Source organism: Eschscholzia californica, unplaced genomic scaffold (assembly GCF_041429995.1).
Source record: "Eschscholzia californica isolate CP2 unplaced genomic scaffold, dmEscCali1.0.p SCAF_1, whole genome shotgun sequence".
NCBI lineage: Eukaryota > Viridiplantae > Streptophyta > Magnoliopsida > Ranunculales > Papaveraceae > Eschscholzia > Eschscholzia californica.
Window position 1 is genome coordinate 31,230,295 of NW_028238198.1, and position 17,733 is coordinate 31,248,027.

The following is a 17,733-nucleotide window of genomic DNA, read 5'->3' on the forward strand; positions in this document are numbered from 1 at the left end:
CCCGGGATTCGACCGGGATATTGGCCGGGCATAGTTCCTAGTATTTAACTATTCTTCCTCCTTTACTTTTAATGACAGTGAACCGGTGGGGCTCAGTTAGAGTCTCACCCAAGTAACAATCTTGTGGAATATCCTTTGAGATATTCTTACATTTCTTGTATATCAAGTCTTTCCTTTATGTATATCCCTTATTATGTATAGTTTCCGTTTAATTGTAAACCCTAGTAGTATAAATATAATACAAGGGATTGGTATACAACCATCCTGTTTTACGGTATCTGTAGTGGTCAAAAATCGTGTTAGGCCCACTTCGTGTAAAGGTCGCCTAGACCGAGCCTACTTCGAACAAATATCACTTGGGCCCGACCCACTTGCCTACTAGTTGGACACTCTCCAACGTGGAATTCGGCCAACTAAAGGTCTAAACGGCTCTAAGCCCTTGTGAACGTCCATCTAGACGAACAATAACCCATCAAAAGCAACAATACTCCAAGCACTCCTTGGTCGCCCTCAACCGAGTTTGCCGGTTACCGAGTCAACCTCAACTCCGGAGACCTCGCCACGTATTCATTTGACGAAGTACCTCTAAAACCCCACGTCGCCTTAAGTACCGTTAGGCGATCTCAGACTATGAAGAGCCTAAAGTCGAGGCGGCGTAATCGTACGATCGAGTTACTCCAGGTGACAGATCGACGGCCGAGAACGAGTCTCCCTTAGGGTTTGGGGTCACCCTCGACCCCAATTATCTCGGATCTAACAGACTCCACGAGTCCATCAGTCGCCTATAAATAGAAAGAGACTCAGACTCCAAAGGCATGGAATACCGACTAGAAAACTACAGAACATTCTTCTCTCTCTCTCTCACATATTTAGTATCTTCTGATCAGTGCTCTAGACGGCGAGATTACATCTTCAAGCTCCATCACCCTCGAAGTCCTTCTCAAGTTCTTGTTACATCCCACTTCTTCCTTATCCAGAATCTCCGATCGAGACGACCTCTCGACCTGCTCCAGGAGATCAATCCGACCAACTATCCCGTAGAGTCGAAGCTCCGGCCACTCTACGAGTCTAGCCACCCTCCGACGATACAACACGGTGACACCCTCAGCATTCAATCGTTTAAATACTTATCTTTTATAGTTTGCTGACTTGACCGTCGGAGTGCCCTTGGCAAGACACCATCCCGGTGTCCCCAAGACTTCACGGTTTTACTTGTTTTTGTCTGTCTACAGGTCCAACCGGAACTTCGTCCATCTCGAGGTCTAAAGCCCAAGTTGTCGGTGGCCCACCGATCGACGATCTACTAATTGTGTGATTTCCTACCGTCCACAGTATCTATTGAATTGTTTCATGGTATTAGAGCCGTAAACTATTTTACATAAAGTATTGTGGTTTTTTTTTCCGATCTCTAATATCGGTTGTCTTCTCCGATCGCTAATATCGGTTGTTTGTCTGGTTTCAAGTACTTATCTTGTACTTGTTGTTTGGTATTTGGTATTATTTTTATCGGTGTTCGTATCACTTGTCTATTATTTCTCAGTATGACTACTCCTGTTGAATCGATTATGTCGACTGGTTCCTCTTCATCTCCTACACCCACTATGGTATCCTTCCCGCAAATCAGTTCCATGATCAGTCTTAAGTTGTCATCTGACAACTATCTCCTATGGAAACCACAATTACTATCCCTATTAGAAAGTCAGCAATTGCTGCCCTATATTGACAGCTCGGTTATTCCCCCCTCTCCAACTATTCAGACAACTGACGGGTCTCTTGCTATCAACCCTATATATGAATCTTGGAGAAAAACGGATCGACTTGTGTACTCGATTCTTTACAGCTCGTTAACTCCGGAAGCCATGACTGAAATCATGGGCATTACAAATGCAGTTGAGGTCTGGTCTCACTTGGCTCAGACTTATGCCAATCCTAGTGTTACTCGTTCTCTGCAGCTTCAAGAAGAAATTCAGAATCTACGAAAAGGTACCGCCTCTATTACTGACTTCTCTCGCACTTTCGTACACATCTTGAATCGCTTGCAGCTATCGGAGAACCTTTATCAGACCCGAAGAAGGTTTTTCTATTTTCTCAAAGGGTTGGGACCTGACTATGCCTCTCTTGCTGAATCTATACTATCTAAGAGTCGTCTCCCGACATTCAAGGAACTTCTACCTATGCTCCAGTCACAGGAAGCACTTCGGACATCGTTTCGATCCTCTCAACCAATCATTGAAGGTGCGTATGACTCCCAAACATCTCGGACTTCTAACCGCTCTCAAAATCCTTAACAACAGTCTACATATCGGTCTCAATCTCCAAATCGTGATCGACGACAACAACCAAAGTTTCGACCCCCTTTAACTCTTGATAGAAGGGACTCGGGTTCAGCCAAACCCGTAGGTCCTCCGTATCTCTGCCAATGGTATGGACGTAACGGTCATACTGTCGACCGATGTTATGATTTGATTGGTCGCTCACAACGAGACTCCTCTCGCCCTGCTACTGTTGCTCGTCGTCCCTCTTCTAGTGAAGCCCATGTGGCTGAGCACACGGCCTCGGAAGATGTTACAGCAGCTCTAACTGCACTTCAAGTTACCGATCCCCGAGACCCAGCCTGGTATGCGGACAATGGTGCTTCTAACCACATGTCTTCTTCTTCTGGTATGTTCACTCGTATTACTCCTTATACTGGTCAGAGTCATGTCAAAATTGGTGATGGTTCTCCTCTCTCTATCTCTCACGAAGGGACTCTCACTCTTACCACTTCCCATGGAACCATTACTTTACCTAATGCTCTTCTTGTTCCGTCGCTCAATAAAAATTTATTGTCCATTAGTCGTTTAACTGATGAATTGGACTGTTTCATTCTCTTCTCTAAGACTGGTTTTGTGTTATTTCAGGCGAACGGAAGGACACTGGGAACCGACAGTAGATGCGGCAATCTTTACGTATTAGACTCTTCACACCACTCCTCCTTATTCAATTCAACCTCCATCTCTCTCAAGGCACCTCCAGAAGTTTGGCTTTCACGTTTAGGGCATATCTCTTCTCGCATTTTAGAACTTTTAGAGAAACAATGTTTAATTCAGTTTTCGTCTAAGTCTAGTCCGATGATTTGTACTCCTTGTCAAATGAGTAAAAGTCATCGTCTTCAGTTTAATTTAAATGAAAAACGTGCAGATTCACCTCTTGAACTTATTCATATTGATGTATGGGGCCCCACACCAGTTCTGTCTTCTCATGGTTTTAAATATTACTCCATCCGTCCCAAATTAAGAGTCCACTATTCCTTTTTTAGATGTCCCAAATTAAGAGTCCCATTCCTAATATATCATATAAAATCCTTTACTTTTCCATGAATACCCTTACTTAAATATTGCAATATGTAGTGTATTAATTAAGACATTTGACACTTTCCAATACAAAAATTGGGTTTTCCAATAAACAAATCCATTCTTTTTTATTAATCTAGTTACTTTTAATTATTATGGTCAAATTTGATTGACTCACCAACTAAAAATAAATAAGGGTAAATCTGGAAAAAGAAAAAGTATGAAAATAAGTTGGATTACCAATATGGGACTCTTAATTTGGGACGGAGGGAGTACATTATTTTTGTTGATGACTTCAGTAGATTTTGTTGGTTCTACCCTCTTCGTTTAAAATCTGATTTTTTATCTGTCTTCATTAGTTTCAAATCGTTAGTTGAAAATCAGTTTGCTACTACTATTAAAACTCTTCAACTCGATGGAGGAACTGAGTTTTTAAGCTCTAACTTTTTGACCCTTTTAAATAAATGTGGTATTGTTCGACGTTTGTCTTGTCCCTACACTCCGGCTCAAAATGCTAGAGTTGAGCGAAAGCATCGACATATCACAGAAACTGGTCTCAGTCTCCTCTTTCATAGTAAACTTCCGTCCTCCTTTTGGATGGATGCCTTTCAGACTGCTGTTTTTCTCATTAACCGCATGCCTACGCCGGTTCTCCAGGATGCCTCTCCGTTCTCCACTCTATTCGGTAAGTCTCCCTCTTATTCAATGCTACGTACTTTTGGTTGTCTTTGTTTTCCTTACCTACGTCCTTATGCTTCTAACAAATTGTCGCCTCGTAGTCTTCCATGTGTTTTTATAGGTTATAGCCCTCACCACAAGGGTTTCAAATGTCTTGATCGCTCTACGGGGCGTGTCTATATCTCCCGTCATGTAGTATTTGATGAGTCTGTTTTCCCGTTTCACACTGGTAATGTTTCCTCCACCTCCACAGACCTCTTAAGCTTTACTGATTTACCAGATTTGGACTCACAACCAGATCCGACTCCACCATCTGCCTCAGTTGAGACGACATCACCGTCTCAGACAGTTCACCTTGACTCGTTTGTCCCTCTACCCAACTTGGCCAGGTTTGAGAGTCCCAATTTAGCTCCACTACCCTTAGCTGCTGGTAATTTAGGGTTGGATTCAGATACTAACCCGATCACTCCACAACCAGAATACGTTCCTCAGGGGCGTGGACCAGACCTGCCCTCTCCTCGGACACCTGGTCCGTTGTTTCCATTGTCTGTATCTTCCCCGGTTCAGTCCGGATGTGGTTCGAATTTTACTGCCTCGTCTACCAGGTCTGGCTCGGTCTCGGTGCCTTCATCTGTGCCACCCACTGCTGAGTCATCTTCGCAGGCTCTGTCCTCACCATCTCATGGCCCACGGGGATATCGTGATGTGCAACAGTTGCTGGACGAAACGTCTCCTATGGTGGATCAGTCTTATCTTGCTTCACAGGTATTATGTCGTTACCCCATTCCTCCTCGAGATTCTACTATTTTTGGTGATGTTGGTTCTTGTTTCTTTGCTGCACTCTCGGCTATTAAGGATCCACGAGGTTATCGTTTGGCTTCTTCCTCTCCTCATTGGCAATTGGCCATGGAAGAGGAGATGGCAGCTCTTCGTAGACAGGACACTTGGACACTTGTGCCTCCCGCCCCCTCTATGAATGTGGTTGGTTGTAAATGGATTTATCGGACGAAACTGAAATCTGACGGGACTATTGATTGATATAAGGCTCGCTTGGTGGCTCAGGGTTTTACCCAAAAACCGGGACTTGACTTTGATGAAACTTTTAGCCCTGTTGTCAAACCCACTACCATTCGTATCATTCTTTCACTAGCAGTTTCCAATAGTTGGCCTATGTTTCAGTTGGATGTGAAGAATGCGTGTCTTCATGGGGAATTGCAGGAGGAGGTCTATATGGCTCAACCGCCTGGTTTTACTGACCCATCCTACCCGGAATATGTCTGTCGCCTTAAGAAAGCTCTATATGGCCTCAAGCAGGCGCCCCGTGCTTGGTATGATCGTTTTAGCACTTATCTCACTCGTCTTGGTTTTAAGACAAGCAAGTCTGATACATCTTTGTTTATTCTATCTACCGCTGCTGGATTTGTTTACTTACTTTTGTACGTCGACGATATTATACTTACTGGTGGAAATTCTTCTGCCATCTCCGATATTATATCCTCTCTAAACTCAGAATTTGATATGAAGAATTTGGGCTCTTTGCATTACTTTTTGGGTATTGAGGCAACTCCGAATGAGAAGGGTCTTTTACTTACACAGTCTAAGTATGCGTTGGATATTCTTAAGTTTCTCAACATGGATGGAGTCAAACCGTCACCGACTCCTTTGTCTTCCGGCTGCCATCTTATTGCAAGTGGGGCTCCCTTCAGTGATCCCACCTTATACCGTAAGATTGTTGGTTCTCTTCAGTATATCACGTTAACCAGACCAGATCTTGCATTCTCCGTTAACATGGCATGTCAGTTTATGCATGCCCCGACTCAGGATCACTTTCAGGCGGTGAAACGAATTCTTCGCTATCTCAAGGGCACTATTCATCTTGGTTTACAAATTTATAAGGATTCTTCTAGTACTTCTCTTTAGGCGTACTCTGATGCTGATTGGGCTGGGTGTCCTGACACTCGTCGCTCCACTACAGGTTTTTCTATTTTTCTGGGCTCAAATTTAATTGCTTGGAGTGACGAGAAGCAGCCTACAATCTCTCGCTCGAGCTCTGAAGCTGAATATCGAGTTGTTGCTGCTACGGCTGCTGACTTGACGTGGATAGGTTTTGTTCTCATGGAACTTGGTATCTCAGTAACTTCACCTGCTCGAATTTTCTGTGACAACAAAAGTACGATTCAAATGACTGCAAATCCGGTGTTTCATGGCAAATCTAAGCACATTGCTTTGGATTACCACTTCGTTAGAGAAAAGGTGGCGGATGGTTCTCTTCTTATCAAGTTTGTTCCGTCATAGGATCAGTTGGACGACATTCTCACCAAAAGTCTTTCTCATTGGCGTTTCCTGGATCTTTGTCCCAAATTGAATCTCCGGTCCAGTCCGGCGTTCAATTTGCGGGAGGGTAATGACAGTGAACCGGTGGGACTCGGTTAGAGTCTCACCCAAGTAACAATCTTGGGAATATCCTTTGAGATAGTCTTACATTTCTTGTATATCAAGTCTTTCCTTTATGTATATCCCTTATTATGTATAGTTTCCGTTTAATTGTAAACCCTAGTAGTATAAATATAATACAAGGGATTGGTATACAACCATCCTGTTTTACGGTATCTATTGAATTGTTTCAACTTTCTTTTCTTTTTCACTTCAATACCTTTTGCCAAGAGCTTCCACTATAATAACTTCTTCAGCTTTTGGACAGTCTCTCTCTCTCTCACTCTCTCTTTCTCTGTATCAGGAAGCCGCCTTCAACCGTCATTTCTTTCTCAGAGCTAGGGCTCCTTAATGGACTGTCAAAAAGAAGCCATCTTAAAAAGTGTGCTTCTTTCTCGACAGAAGAATCACTTCTAGTAAGAATCTGCTTCCCTTATTGCTGTCATATAGATAGATTTAAGTAACTATGTATTTTATCTTTGACCCAAAAAAAAGTCTTCATGATTATTGGTTACTCTTTAATTCTTCAGAGAATTGAAAGAGCTAGCTAGATACTCCATTATAAACCCTTATTTTGTTAGATTAGCTAGCTCTTGAGGTGGGATTTCTATCATTCAAGACCAAGAACAAGAACCCATAGATCATCAATGTGTTAATGGCAGGTTCAGGATCAAACCAAGGTTCTCACTATGTCCACCACCTCTTCAGACCAGCAGCTGAATCTCATCACCACCACCTCCACCACCAACAGCAACAACAAAATCAAACAACCCAAAACCCATTTTCCAAAGAATCATCTTCACCTGAAGAAGATGAAGAAAAGCAACATGACCTAGCTGTAACTGTAACAACAAGCTCTGGTGGTGGAACCCCTAACTCCAGTGGTGGTCGACGACCTAGAGGACGACCTGCCGGTTCCAAAAACAAACCTAAACCACCCATAATTGTCACTAGGGATAGCCCTAACTCTCTTCATTCTCATGTTCTTGAAGTTGCTCCTGGTTCTGATATCATAGAAAGTATATCAAATTACGCGAGACGAAGGGGTAGAGGTGTTTGTGTTCTAAGCGGTGGAGGAACTGTCGTGAATGTAACCTTACGACAGCCAACAACACCCGCCGGAAGTGTTGTTACACTACATGGAAGGTTTGAGATACTTCAACTTACTGGCACTGTTCTTCCTCCTCCAGCACCACCAGGTTCAGGTGGATTAACTATATTTTTGGCTGGTGGACAAGGGCAAGTTGTGGGAGGAAGTGTAGTACCACCACTAGTGGCTGCAGGGCCAGTAGTCTTGATGGCAGCTTCATTTGCGAACGCAGTTTTCGATCGGTTACCGTTGGAGGAGGAAGATGAGGAATCGCCAGTGCCGCAGGTTAACCCAACCGCGTCTCAGTCATCCGATATTACTGGTGGTGGTGGTGCTGCTGGTGGTGGTAGTGGTGGAGCTTCTACATATAATTTGGGAGTAAATTATCAGTTTCCACCTGGTGGTGATGGTTTGGGATGGAGTGGTGGTTCTGCTACTAGGCCTCCTTTTGGATCATGAATGGGGAGTTTGTTCTTGAAATGTTTTCAATGATCAGTTGATGTTTGATTTTAGTCTTCCAGCTAATAGGACTTGTTTTGAGTGATTGTTGTATAGAGAGAAGAAATGGATCTTCAGAGCTGTTTCAGGAAGGAGAGAAGATGATGATGATGATTTTGAAGTGGAGGAGGAGTACTAGCTGTTATTACTATATGAATATCATCATGTGTTCTTTCTACAACAAGATCCCCATCTTAAACCCTAATGTATATGAACAGAAGCAATAGATTTACAGACTTTTCTCAAGGTTAGTAACTTTTCAAATTCATGTAAGAATCACAGATTCTCTTCTTCTTTTTTTTATGGGTAACTTCCACATTTCTAGGGTTTGGTTTAATTTCCATTAATTTGAGTCTGGTTTCAGTATGATGATATTTTCCTTGTTAATTAGGGTTTGACATTCTTACAACTAGCTAAGCAACCTAGCTAATTGAAGAATTTTCTGTTAATGAACCAAACCTAGCAGTTCATCACTGATGTAGTGAAATCAGAAAACCCTAGGTCTTAAGAAGAGATAAATCTAATTTTATGTCCCAAACCATCAACCTTTTATCTTCACAAAACAATTTATTTTACGCCCTAATATTCGAATTCGGGTCGATGAAAAAGTTGTACATGTTACTGCTCAATCAAAACCTGGCCACTCTCCCAGGTAAATCCTGGCTGGGTGATTTTGCCGGGAGAGATGAGAAAGTCTTCCGACCATGTCACCCGGCCGGAATTGACTGGCCACAGTGGCCGGAGACAGGGTCATATTTCTTTTTGATAATGGTGGGAGTTGAAAGCATTTGTTGGCTTGTTGCACTTCCTCTCTCCAAAACTTAGAAAATCTCAGATATGTTGACCAAGCCAGGCGTTACAGTTCTAATGTCAGTTACTTAGCTAAGTTTAAAAAACTGTTGAGGTGAATTAAAACCCAACTTGCAAAATTTTGACATCTTTTAGTATAAATTTTGTTGCCTTTAATTAGGGGGAAAAGAATTGGTGAATTAAGGTCCCAAAGAGTTCCTAGTTTATGCCAAAAAAAGATGTGAAAACCTCACTTCCCAAGAAGTTTGAAAAACATTGTTGGAATTTTGTAATAATAATCTTGAAACTAGAAATTTTTTTAGACCAGAATGCTGGTTTTCTTGTTTGGAAAATTGGGATTGTCTTTGTCCTTTTTTCAGTCTTTCTTTCTTTTTTTTTCATTTGCATGTCTTTGAAGTTAGGGCTTCTACTAACCCATGTCTTAATGATGTTTAAACCCCAAAACTTGGCTTAGAAATGTTCAAGTGTTAATATTTGCTAAGTAAATTAGTGAAGCCTATTAACTACTAGTTATTTCTTGTTTCGTGAAATACTGACCTCTAGATAGGTTTTTCTTTAACAAAAATGATAGTTTGTCCGACGAAGTCTTAAGGGTTGGCGAAATCCGCCGCCCACTTAAGTTTCGACCGGATTTTCACCCACTTTTTGGGCATACTGTCACTTATTTTTAATCATATAAAACTAAACAATGAGACACTCTTTTCAAGATTAGAAAGGTATAAGTTGCACTTTTTTCACATGTACAAGGTTGCTTAAGAAAATATTAGATGAATATACAAAGAGTAATTACAAATACAAGAGCATAAAGTATATCTAGGGTTGCTAAAAGCATAAGTTGATGTTTTTATTAACAATTTCCTCCATCAATATGCCTTGTGAAACTAATAAAGAAGCATTAAAAAGTAGAGGAGAAAAAAGTATTATAATATTTGTTTATTATTCTACAAAAAGTGAGTAATATTATCTAGTTTAATAATTCAATTGGAAACTAAAATACTAAATCAGCCCAAGCTCATTGTACCTTGTCTAAGGGAGTTCTTCCAAATGTTAGAAATTAATATATCTAAATTTGACTCGTCTTTATCTATTTTATTAGAATCTCACTTGAGTATTATGACGGGTAAAAAAATGTCACATCAATTCCTACATCACGTCTTAGGAACACGAAATAAAATACACATATTTGGCGAGGAAAAAAGACCATAGTGATGACAACTAGGACATTTGCCACTAATTTTAGATATTAATTGATCATTAATAAATTTGATACGACATTATGGACTTAAAGTCACCAAACACTAGGGGGGGTAGTGGTTGGGGATTTTGAGGGACATGGCAATGTCCCTCAAAATCTGTGTTATTGGTTGGGGACATTTGGAGAGCTTTTGGAGAGAAAATGTCTCTCAAAATATGGAAGACACTTGTGGACATGTCATTAAGAAAGATAAAAATAATTATTATTATCAAATTAGATTAAATAATTTATAATAAATAATATATAAAAATATTAATTATTATAATACTTTATTATAGTAATAATGATATTATTACCATTACTATATTATACTATTATTATATTATTATAATATTATCTTATTATTATCTTATTATTATATTATTATACTATATTATTATTATTTTATTATATGTTACTATATTATTGTATTATTATTATATTATATTATTACTATATTATATTATTATTATATTATAGTAATAATGATATTATTATCATATTACTATATTATATTATTATTATCCTATTATTATTACATTATTTTCTAATATTACTATATTATTGTATTATTATTATTATTATTATTATATTATTATATTATTGTATTATTATTATTATATTTTATAATATTATCTTATTATTATATTACTATGTTATATTATTATTATCTTATTATATGTCTACCAATTGTTGATCAATGTCCACAGATATCTACGAATGTCTACGAAAGCCGAAAAATATATTTTTGAAATAGTGGTACAAATATATTATTTCATATGATTAAACGATAATGATAAAATTAAATAAATAAATGGTTACCAATTGTCATCCATGATGAGATAATAATAATAATAATAATAATAATATTAATATTAATAATAATAATAATAATAATAATAATAATAATAATAATAATAATAAAAAAGTAACAATAATAATATCCACTACACATTTTGTCCATGGATTCAATATGTTGAAATGTCTCTAAAACATTTTGTCTCCAAAACATTTTGTCTATAAACCAAATGTCTTGAAATGTCCATAACCATGAATCAAATGTCTTGAAATGTCTATAAAGACACTTTGTCTACAGATAAATGTCTCGAAATGTCTTAAAATGTCTACGAGACATTTTGTCCACGAATGTCCTTCTAAATCCCTATCCACTACCCCCCTAATTATGTAGAGAGATATAGGGAAGATTTTCATTACAATTCTATCTAAAAGTTAGACCCACATTGTTATCAAGAATGTCCTCGTCACTTATGTCCTTACTATAGCTTAAATAGGAACTATTAGGTTTTCTTTCCAAGTTGATCTTAAAAGTTGTGAATCTGTTCAAAATAGACTTGTCATATTTCTAGTAGAATTTACTTCATTTGGATTAGATTCATTTGTGACAGATACAATGTTTCGACAACAAAACCAACAATGAACTGACTCACGTGAAGACTTTTAAAGTAGATGTGATTGTTGACTGAGAATCATGAGATGTTTTCTTCATATTAATTAGGTTTAGATAATCACAGATATATCACTACTCTGACTCACTCAGATGTTACAAATTGGGGGCAAAACTCCTCTTTTCTTTCTTTCATTTACTTTTGGTAGCTAGGCACCCCCGTTTTACTATTAAGCCTCTCTCTCCCTCTTCACGCCCTACGGATTGGGGCAGTCCGAGGGCACTCAGACTGAACCTGATTAGTGGTGGGCTTGAAGAGCACTGACTTACTCTAGTCCGAGGCGCACACGGAGTGCCAAGAGAGGGATGGGCTACGAGCAAAAGGATGGGGCGCCTTTAGAGGCACTCATTTGTGTTTCCTCTACCTGTTTTTGTTCCCACACCGGCCAGAGCCCGCCAGGCTCAGCATTTTTTCCGGGCTTGTGCGGGCAATGGGCATAGGCAATTCCCCGCTCATGCCTGCCTAAAAGCTCTATTGTTCAAAATTTAAAACTGTCATGCTCGATGAAATTCTAGCCGTGTGCACCTTGCCTAATCCACCCCATTTCCCACTTATACGCGAGACAACGTAATAAGACACAAGGATCTAGTTTGCTAATTGTTATCTTGCTTACTCTGATAACCCAAAGCATGTAAATATCTACTTACATCTGTTAACAATTCTGTTTACATGTCACATTATGTAGTAGTAAACTTATAAGGACTGCTTATATCATGGATATTTCACAATAGAGACATACGAATCTAGAAATTATGATTACTTTGAATTTGTAAAGATATACAGAAGATCAGCTTCGACGAGAACATATTATTTCCTTTTATAGTTATGAAACACAAATTACATTCCTTTTCATGGTAGTACTATAGTAATGAAATAATGTACATTTTTTGAGGGAAACCCGTCCCTCGAATTTTTGTTTTGTAATGGCTATTTTTTCTTTAGTAATTAGTGTTTGATAGACACATACATTGTACAGAAAAAGAAATAGAGACTTACATGTCACATAACAGCCGTCTCATCTTATCTTAGGATCCATGTTAAGCTGAAGAGTGATATGGAGATAGTAATTAATCTCTCTTTCCGTCTTGCGATCCAATCTCCTGTAGATAGTGTTCCACTTCCAAGGCTGCCATACATCCTTCACCATAAAAGATTTCGAGTTAAAAGAGATTAAGACGACTTTTCGAGCTATAAATTACTTGTTAGCATAAACGACGCGTACATTGAGTCAGATTTTGAGCTTAAAACTAGCTCAAGTTTTGGTTCAATATACATTTTAGACCCTGACTCAAATGCCTATAAATATTTAAAAGATTTTATCTGTAGCCCAAAAGCAGCATGATTTTGAATGCTTCAAGTTTGCAAATGTCATTGCAAAATCACGAAACAATTCATCAACTTCTATGTCCAAATAATTGCATAACAGAATGAAGAAGACCCGTAATCTTATCCATCGATCCGAGAAAATCGAATATTAGGAAGATCATGTCTAAGCACAAACTCATGAGATGTCGGAACTCATGAAAGCTCATTTAAGTCAAGACACACTGTGAAGTATGAAATGCCTTTATTCGTTTGATTCGAACTCTAAAGTATGTGTGTTTTATGAATGATATGACAGAGATATAGAAGTATAGATCACTTGTTGCCCGTGTCAATGAAGTTAATTGTTCAAGATGTATCGTGAGACAATGTGCATTCAATGATAACAGTCGGTTCTCATTCAAGAAGAAGTTTCGGTCATTAGTTTAGTAAAAAAATGTGGTTTTCTTTGTTGTCTGTTCGAGCTTCCATTAGAAATTATGAGGACACATACGTTTCCATGAAAAACAATCACCATTTTGCAATATGAAATCATACAATTGCATACAAGAAACCGTATTTAGAGTTCAACGACCATATTTCAAAGAAATAACACTAACCTGTACCAGCAGCCGTAATAGCTTGTCTATATTTCTTATCCTGCACATCTCCAGCTGCAAAAACTCCTCGAACACTCGTCTTCGTCGTTCCTGGATTCGTCACGATATACCCTTCGGAATCAAGTTCCAATTGTCCATCCAAAAACTTAGTTGCAGGTTCATGCCCAATAGCGAAAAACAACCCACAAACCTTCAAATCAAAAACCTCCCCACTAACCAAATTTTTCACCTTTAACCCTCTCAAAGACCCACCATTATTATTCCCATGATCTCCATAAGCTTCTTCCACAACCGAATTCCATAAGACCTCAATCTTAGGATTACTCATTGCCCTGTTTTGCATAATCTTCGACGCCCTAAATGTATCTCTCCGGTGAATAATATAAACCCTAGACCCATATTTGGTCAAGTAATTTGCTTCCTCCATTGCCGAATCTCCTCCTCCTATCACAGCCAATGGCTTATCTCTGAAAATGGGTGCTGCCCCATCACAAACAGCACAAGCCGAAATCCCCCGATTCCAAAATCCACCATTTCCATTTCCTGATCCAGGAAACTTCAATTTCTTTGCCACAGCACCAGTTGCAACAATCACTGAATCCGCCTCAATTATCTTCGAATCAGAGAAGATTTTAAAAGGAGAATTAGTAAAATCAACTTTTGTAACAGTTTCTGTGATGATTTTGGTGCCAAAACGAAGGGATTGGTTTCTACATCTATCCATTAGGTCTAATCCAAGAATACCGTCTGGAAAACCAGGGAAATTTTCCACTTCTGTAGTAGTAGTAAGTTGACCACCAGGAGCAACGTCGTTAGCCATGAAACCTTCAAAGAGGATAGGTTTTAGGTCAGCTCTTGCGGCGTAAATGGCCGCAGTGTGAGCAGCCGGTCCGCTACCGATAATACAAACTAGGGTTTTTAGGGTTTGAAGGTTGTTGTTAATCATGGTGATTGGGGGAAGTTTGGATTGTGTAGGAGATTGAAATTGAGATCGAGGAGGAGAGATGGAGATGGTAGAGAAGATTCTTGCGAAAGATTTTGATCTTGCTTTCTTGAGAGATGATATGATTCTTGAATACCGGCTCTGAGTTCGGTTCAGATTCCGATTCATCTCTCTCTCTCTATGTTCAGAAAAATGGCGCGAAAATATCTTCGGAATTTGAAGAGATATTAGCTTCAATTAGTGACAGTAAAGACCGTAACAAAACCTTATTTATGTTGTCTTTTGAATGATGCAAGCTATGTAAATTCTTTCCGTCTCAAAACAAAAGATTCATATGTGAAAGAGATTGACAATAAGTTCTTAAAATTTACTATTCGTGCTTCTGTTAAAGACGTTCTAGCATAAATGTTGTATTATTGGCTAGTATATTGATCTACCGTGATAAACTAACTTGAGGGGTTTAAGAATAACTTACGTTTCAAGAGAGTATTAATGTAAACACTTTAAGGTAAGCTTTTTGTTCTTTTCTTAAAAGTCGATGAAAGTAGATGCATTATCTTCATTTTGAAAAAAAAAGTAACGAGAAATAAAGAGTTGATTACGGATAAATTCTATTCCTGTGAAATCCAAGTAATTTTTCCCGCATGAATTAGAAAGATTCATATCTGAAAGAGATTGACAATAAGTTCTTACGATTTATAATTTGTGCTATTGTTAGAGACGTTTTAGCAAAAATTTTGTATTATTAGCTAGTATATTAATCTATCCTGGTAGACTAACTTGAGGGGTTTAAGAATAACTTATGTTTCAAGAGAGTATTAATGTAAGCACTATAAGGTAAACTTTTTGTTCTTTTCTTGAAAGTCGATAAAAGGAGATACATTATCTCCACTTTGAAAAAAAAGTAACGACAAATAAAGAGTAGTTAGGATAAATACTATTCCTGTGGAATCCAAGTAATTCTTTCCGTCTGAATTAGAAAGATTCATATCTGAAAGAGATTGACAATAAATTTTTAAAATTTACTCTTTGTATTATTGTTAGAGACGTTCTAGCAAAAATGATTATTGGCTAGCATATTAATCTATCTGGTAGACTAACTTGAGGGGTTTAAGAATAACTTATGTTTCAAGAGAGTATTAATGTAAACACTATAAGGTAAGCTTTTTGTTCTTTTCTTGAAAGTCGATGAAAGGAGATACATTATCTCCATTTTGAAAAAAAAAGTAACGAAAAATAAAGAGTAGTTAGGATAAATACTATTCCTGTGGAATCCAAGTAATTCTTTCCGTATGAATTAGAAAGATTTATATCTGAAAGAGATTGACAATAAGTTCTTAAAATTCACTATTTGTGCTTCTGTAATAGACTTTCAAACAAAATTTTGTATTATTTGCTATCATATTGATCTATCATGATTGGCTAACTTGAGGGGTTTAAGAATAACTTATGTGCCAAGAGAATATTAATATAAACACTTTAAGGTAAGATGAGGTTGTCCTTTTGTCTTTTTTTCTTGAAAGTTGATGAAAGTAGATGCATTATCTCCATTTGGAAAAAACGTAACGACAAACAAAGAGTAAATTACTGATAAATTCTATTTCTGTGGAATCTAAATAATTCTTTCCATCTGAATTAGAAAGATTCATATCTGAAAGAAATTGACAATAAGTTATTAAAATTTAATATTTGTGTTTCTATTAGAAACGTTCTAGCAAAACATTTATATTATCGACTAATATATTGATCTACCATGATAGACTAACTAGACGGGTTTAAGAATAACTTATGTTTCAAGAGAGTATTAATGTAAACACTTAAAGGTAAGCTTTTTGTTCTTTTTTTTGAAAGTCGATGAAAGTAGATGCATTATCTCCATTTTAAAAAAATAACGACTAATAAAGAGGATATATTCTATTCATGTGGACTCCATGTAATTCTTCCCGTCTGAATTAGAAAGATTCACATCCGAAAGAGATTGACAATAAGTTCTTAAAATTTACTATTTGTGCTCACCGGTGAGGTTAGAAAATTTCTTCAGTGGGGGCACTTTTTCACTATAAAAAATATCCACACATCATAAGTAAATAAAACGTTATCTGTTATTCATATTTTCAGTTTATTGTATGAGTTACTTTCTAGATCTTCTCAATAAAAAAAAATATTTAGTAAAACCATAGTTGACCATATTTAAAAAGCGACAATTTTGAAAAAAATTCTTTCAATTAGCATATTGTTGTTTGATAGGAGAGAAATTTTGAAAATACCTTCCATTTTTCTTACGTACTCTCTTTAATTTGGTAATTTTGATTTGATTGCCTTTGGTTAGAGGGCAGTTTTGTTACAAATTTCGACTCAAGCCCAACGAATTCAACTTTAATATGTTAGAGTTTAAATCGGCGTATTTGAACCAAATTTTATTACAAAATTTGGCCTAAATCCACCGAATTTTAGTTGTATCCAGTGGAAAATTTTCGACCCCATTGAAATTGGTGGAATTGGGTCGATTTTTGTGATCAAATCGTCTTGAACCACTGATTCTGAGCCGAGAATCTTTTAACAAGAAAGGAGATTTGAACTACTTTTATAAGGGGTTGAGTTACTCCGTTATAAACGGTAGTTTACATATATACTATGTGATTTTACTCATAAAGGTCATTTGGTGGGTTTAATTTGAGATTTTTAGGGGAAGGTCAACATGGGGTTTGTGGGGCCCATGTCTCCCCCTCCCCCCACATGCCCCATGGTGGCCTCGCCACTGTTTATGCTTCCGTTAGAGACGTTCTAGTAAAAATTTTGTATTTATTGGCTAGTATATTCTGTTAAGTTTGTGGCCATCCAACTCAAAACCAATTGGCAATGAGTGGAGAGGACCTATTCTTTATATTCTTGGTTGCTAGTTACCCATTCTTCCATGTGGGACTATTCTCACACGCCCCCTCACGTGTGGCGTTTTTGAGCCTAACACGTGTGTTTTTTTTTCTTTACGGGTGACGTGGAGCACGTGTGGCTTTTAAGCCTATCACGTGTGGGCCTAACTCTGATACCATGTTAAGTTTGTGGCTATCCAACTCAAAACCAATTGGCAATGAGTGGAGAGGACCTATTCTTTATATTCTTGGTTGCTAGTTACCCATTCTTCCATGTGGGACTATTCTCACATATTCATCTATCGTGATAGACTAACTCGAGAGGTTTAAGAACAACTTTTGTTTCTAAAGAGTATTAATGTAAACACTTTAAAGTAAGACGAAGTTGTCTTTTTGTTCTTTTCTTCAAAGTTGATGAAAGTAGATGCATTATATCCGTTTTGAAAAAAAAAGTAAC

At 37.7% G+C, this 17,733-nt stretch overlaps 2 protein-coding genes across 2 annotated transcripts; one reads left to right on the top strand and one right to left on the bottom strand.

The window, feature by feature from the left end:
• The first annotated feature begins 6,629 nt into the window (after positions 1–6,629).
• LOC147566054 (AT-hook motif nuclear-localized protein 27-like) lies at positions 6,630–8,397 on the top strand. Its single transcript, XM_086652539.1, has 2 exons — positions 6,630–6,859; positions 6,974–8,397. The coding sequence occupies exon 2, from the start codon at positions 7,099–7,101 to the stop codon at positions 7,990–7,992; it is 894 nt and encodes a 297-aa protein (XP_086508665.1). The 5' UTR covers positions 6,630–6,859; positions 6,974–7,098; the 3' UTR covers positions 7,993–8,397.
• A 3,936-nt stretch (positions 8,398–12,333) lies between these two features.
• On the bottom strand, positions 12,334–14,784 carry LOC147566055 (thioredoxin reductase NTRB-like). The gene is made up of 2 exons (XM_086668148.1): positions 13,464–14,784; positions 12,334–12,679 (listed from the first exon to the last, which is right to left on the bottom strand). The coding sequence occupies exons 1-2, from the start codon at positions 14,572–14,574 to the stop codon at positions 12,609–12,611; spliced, it is 1,182 nt and encodes a 393-aa protein (XP_086524274.1). The 5' UTR covers positions 14,575–14,784; the 3' UTR covers positions 12,334–12,608.
• Between the last annotated feature and the right edge of the window lie 2,949 nt (positions 14,785–17,733).

Excerpts from the sequence above, each read along its gene's own strand:
- LOC147566054 (XM_086652539.1), top strand. The coding sequence starts at position 7,099 with ATGGCAGGTTCAGGATCAAACCAAGGTTCTCACTATGTCCACCACCTC.
- LOC147566055 (XM_086668148.1), bottom strand. The coding sequence starts at position 14,574 with ATGAATCGGAATCTGAACCGAACTCAGAGCCGGTATTCAAGAATCATA. Across the intron at positions 12,680-13,463 it reads TATTACGGCTGCTGGTACAG|GATGTATGGCAGCCTTGGAA; the intron begins GTTAGTGTTATT and ends TTTATGGTGAAG.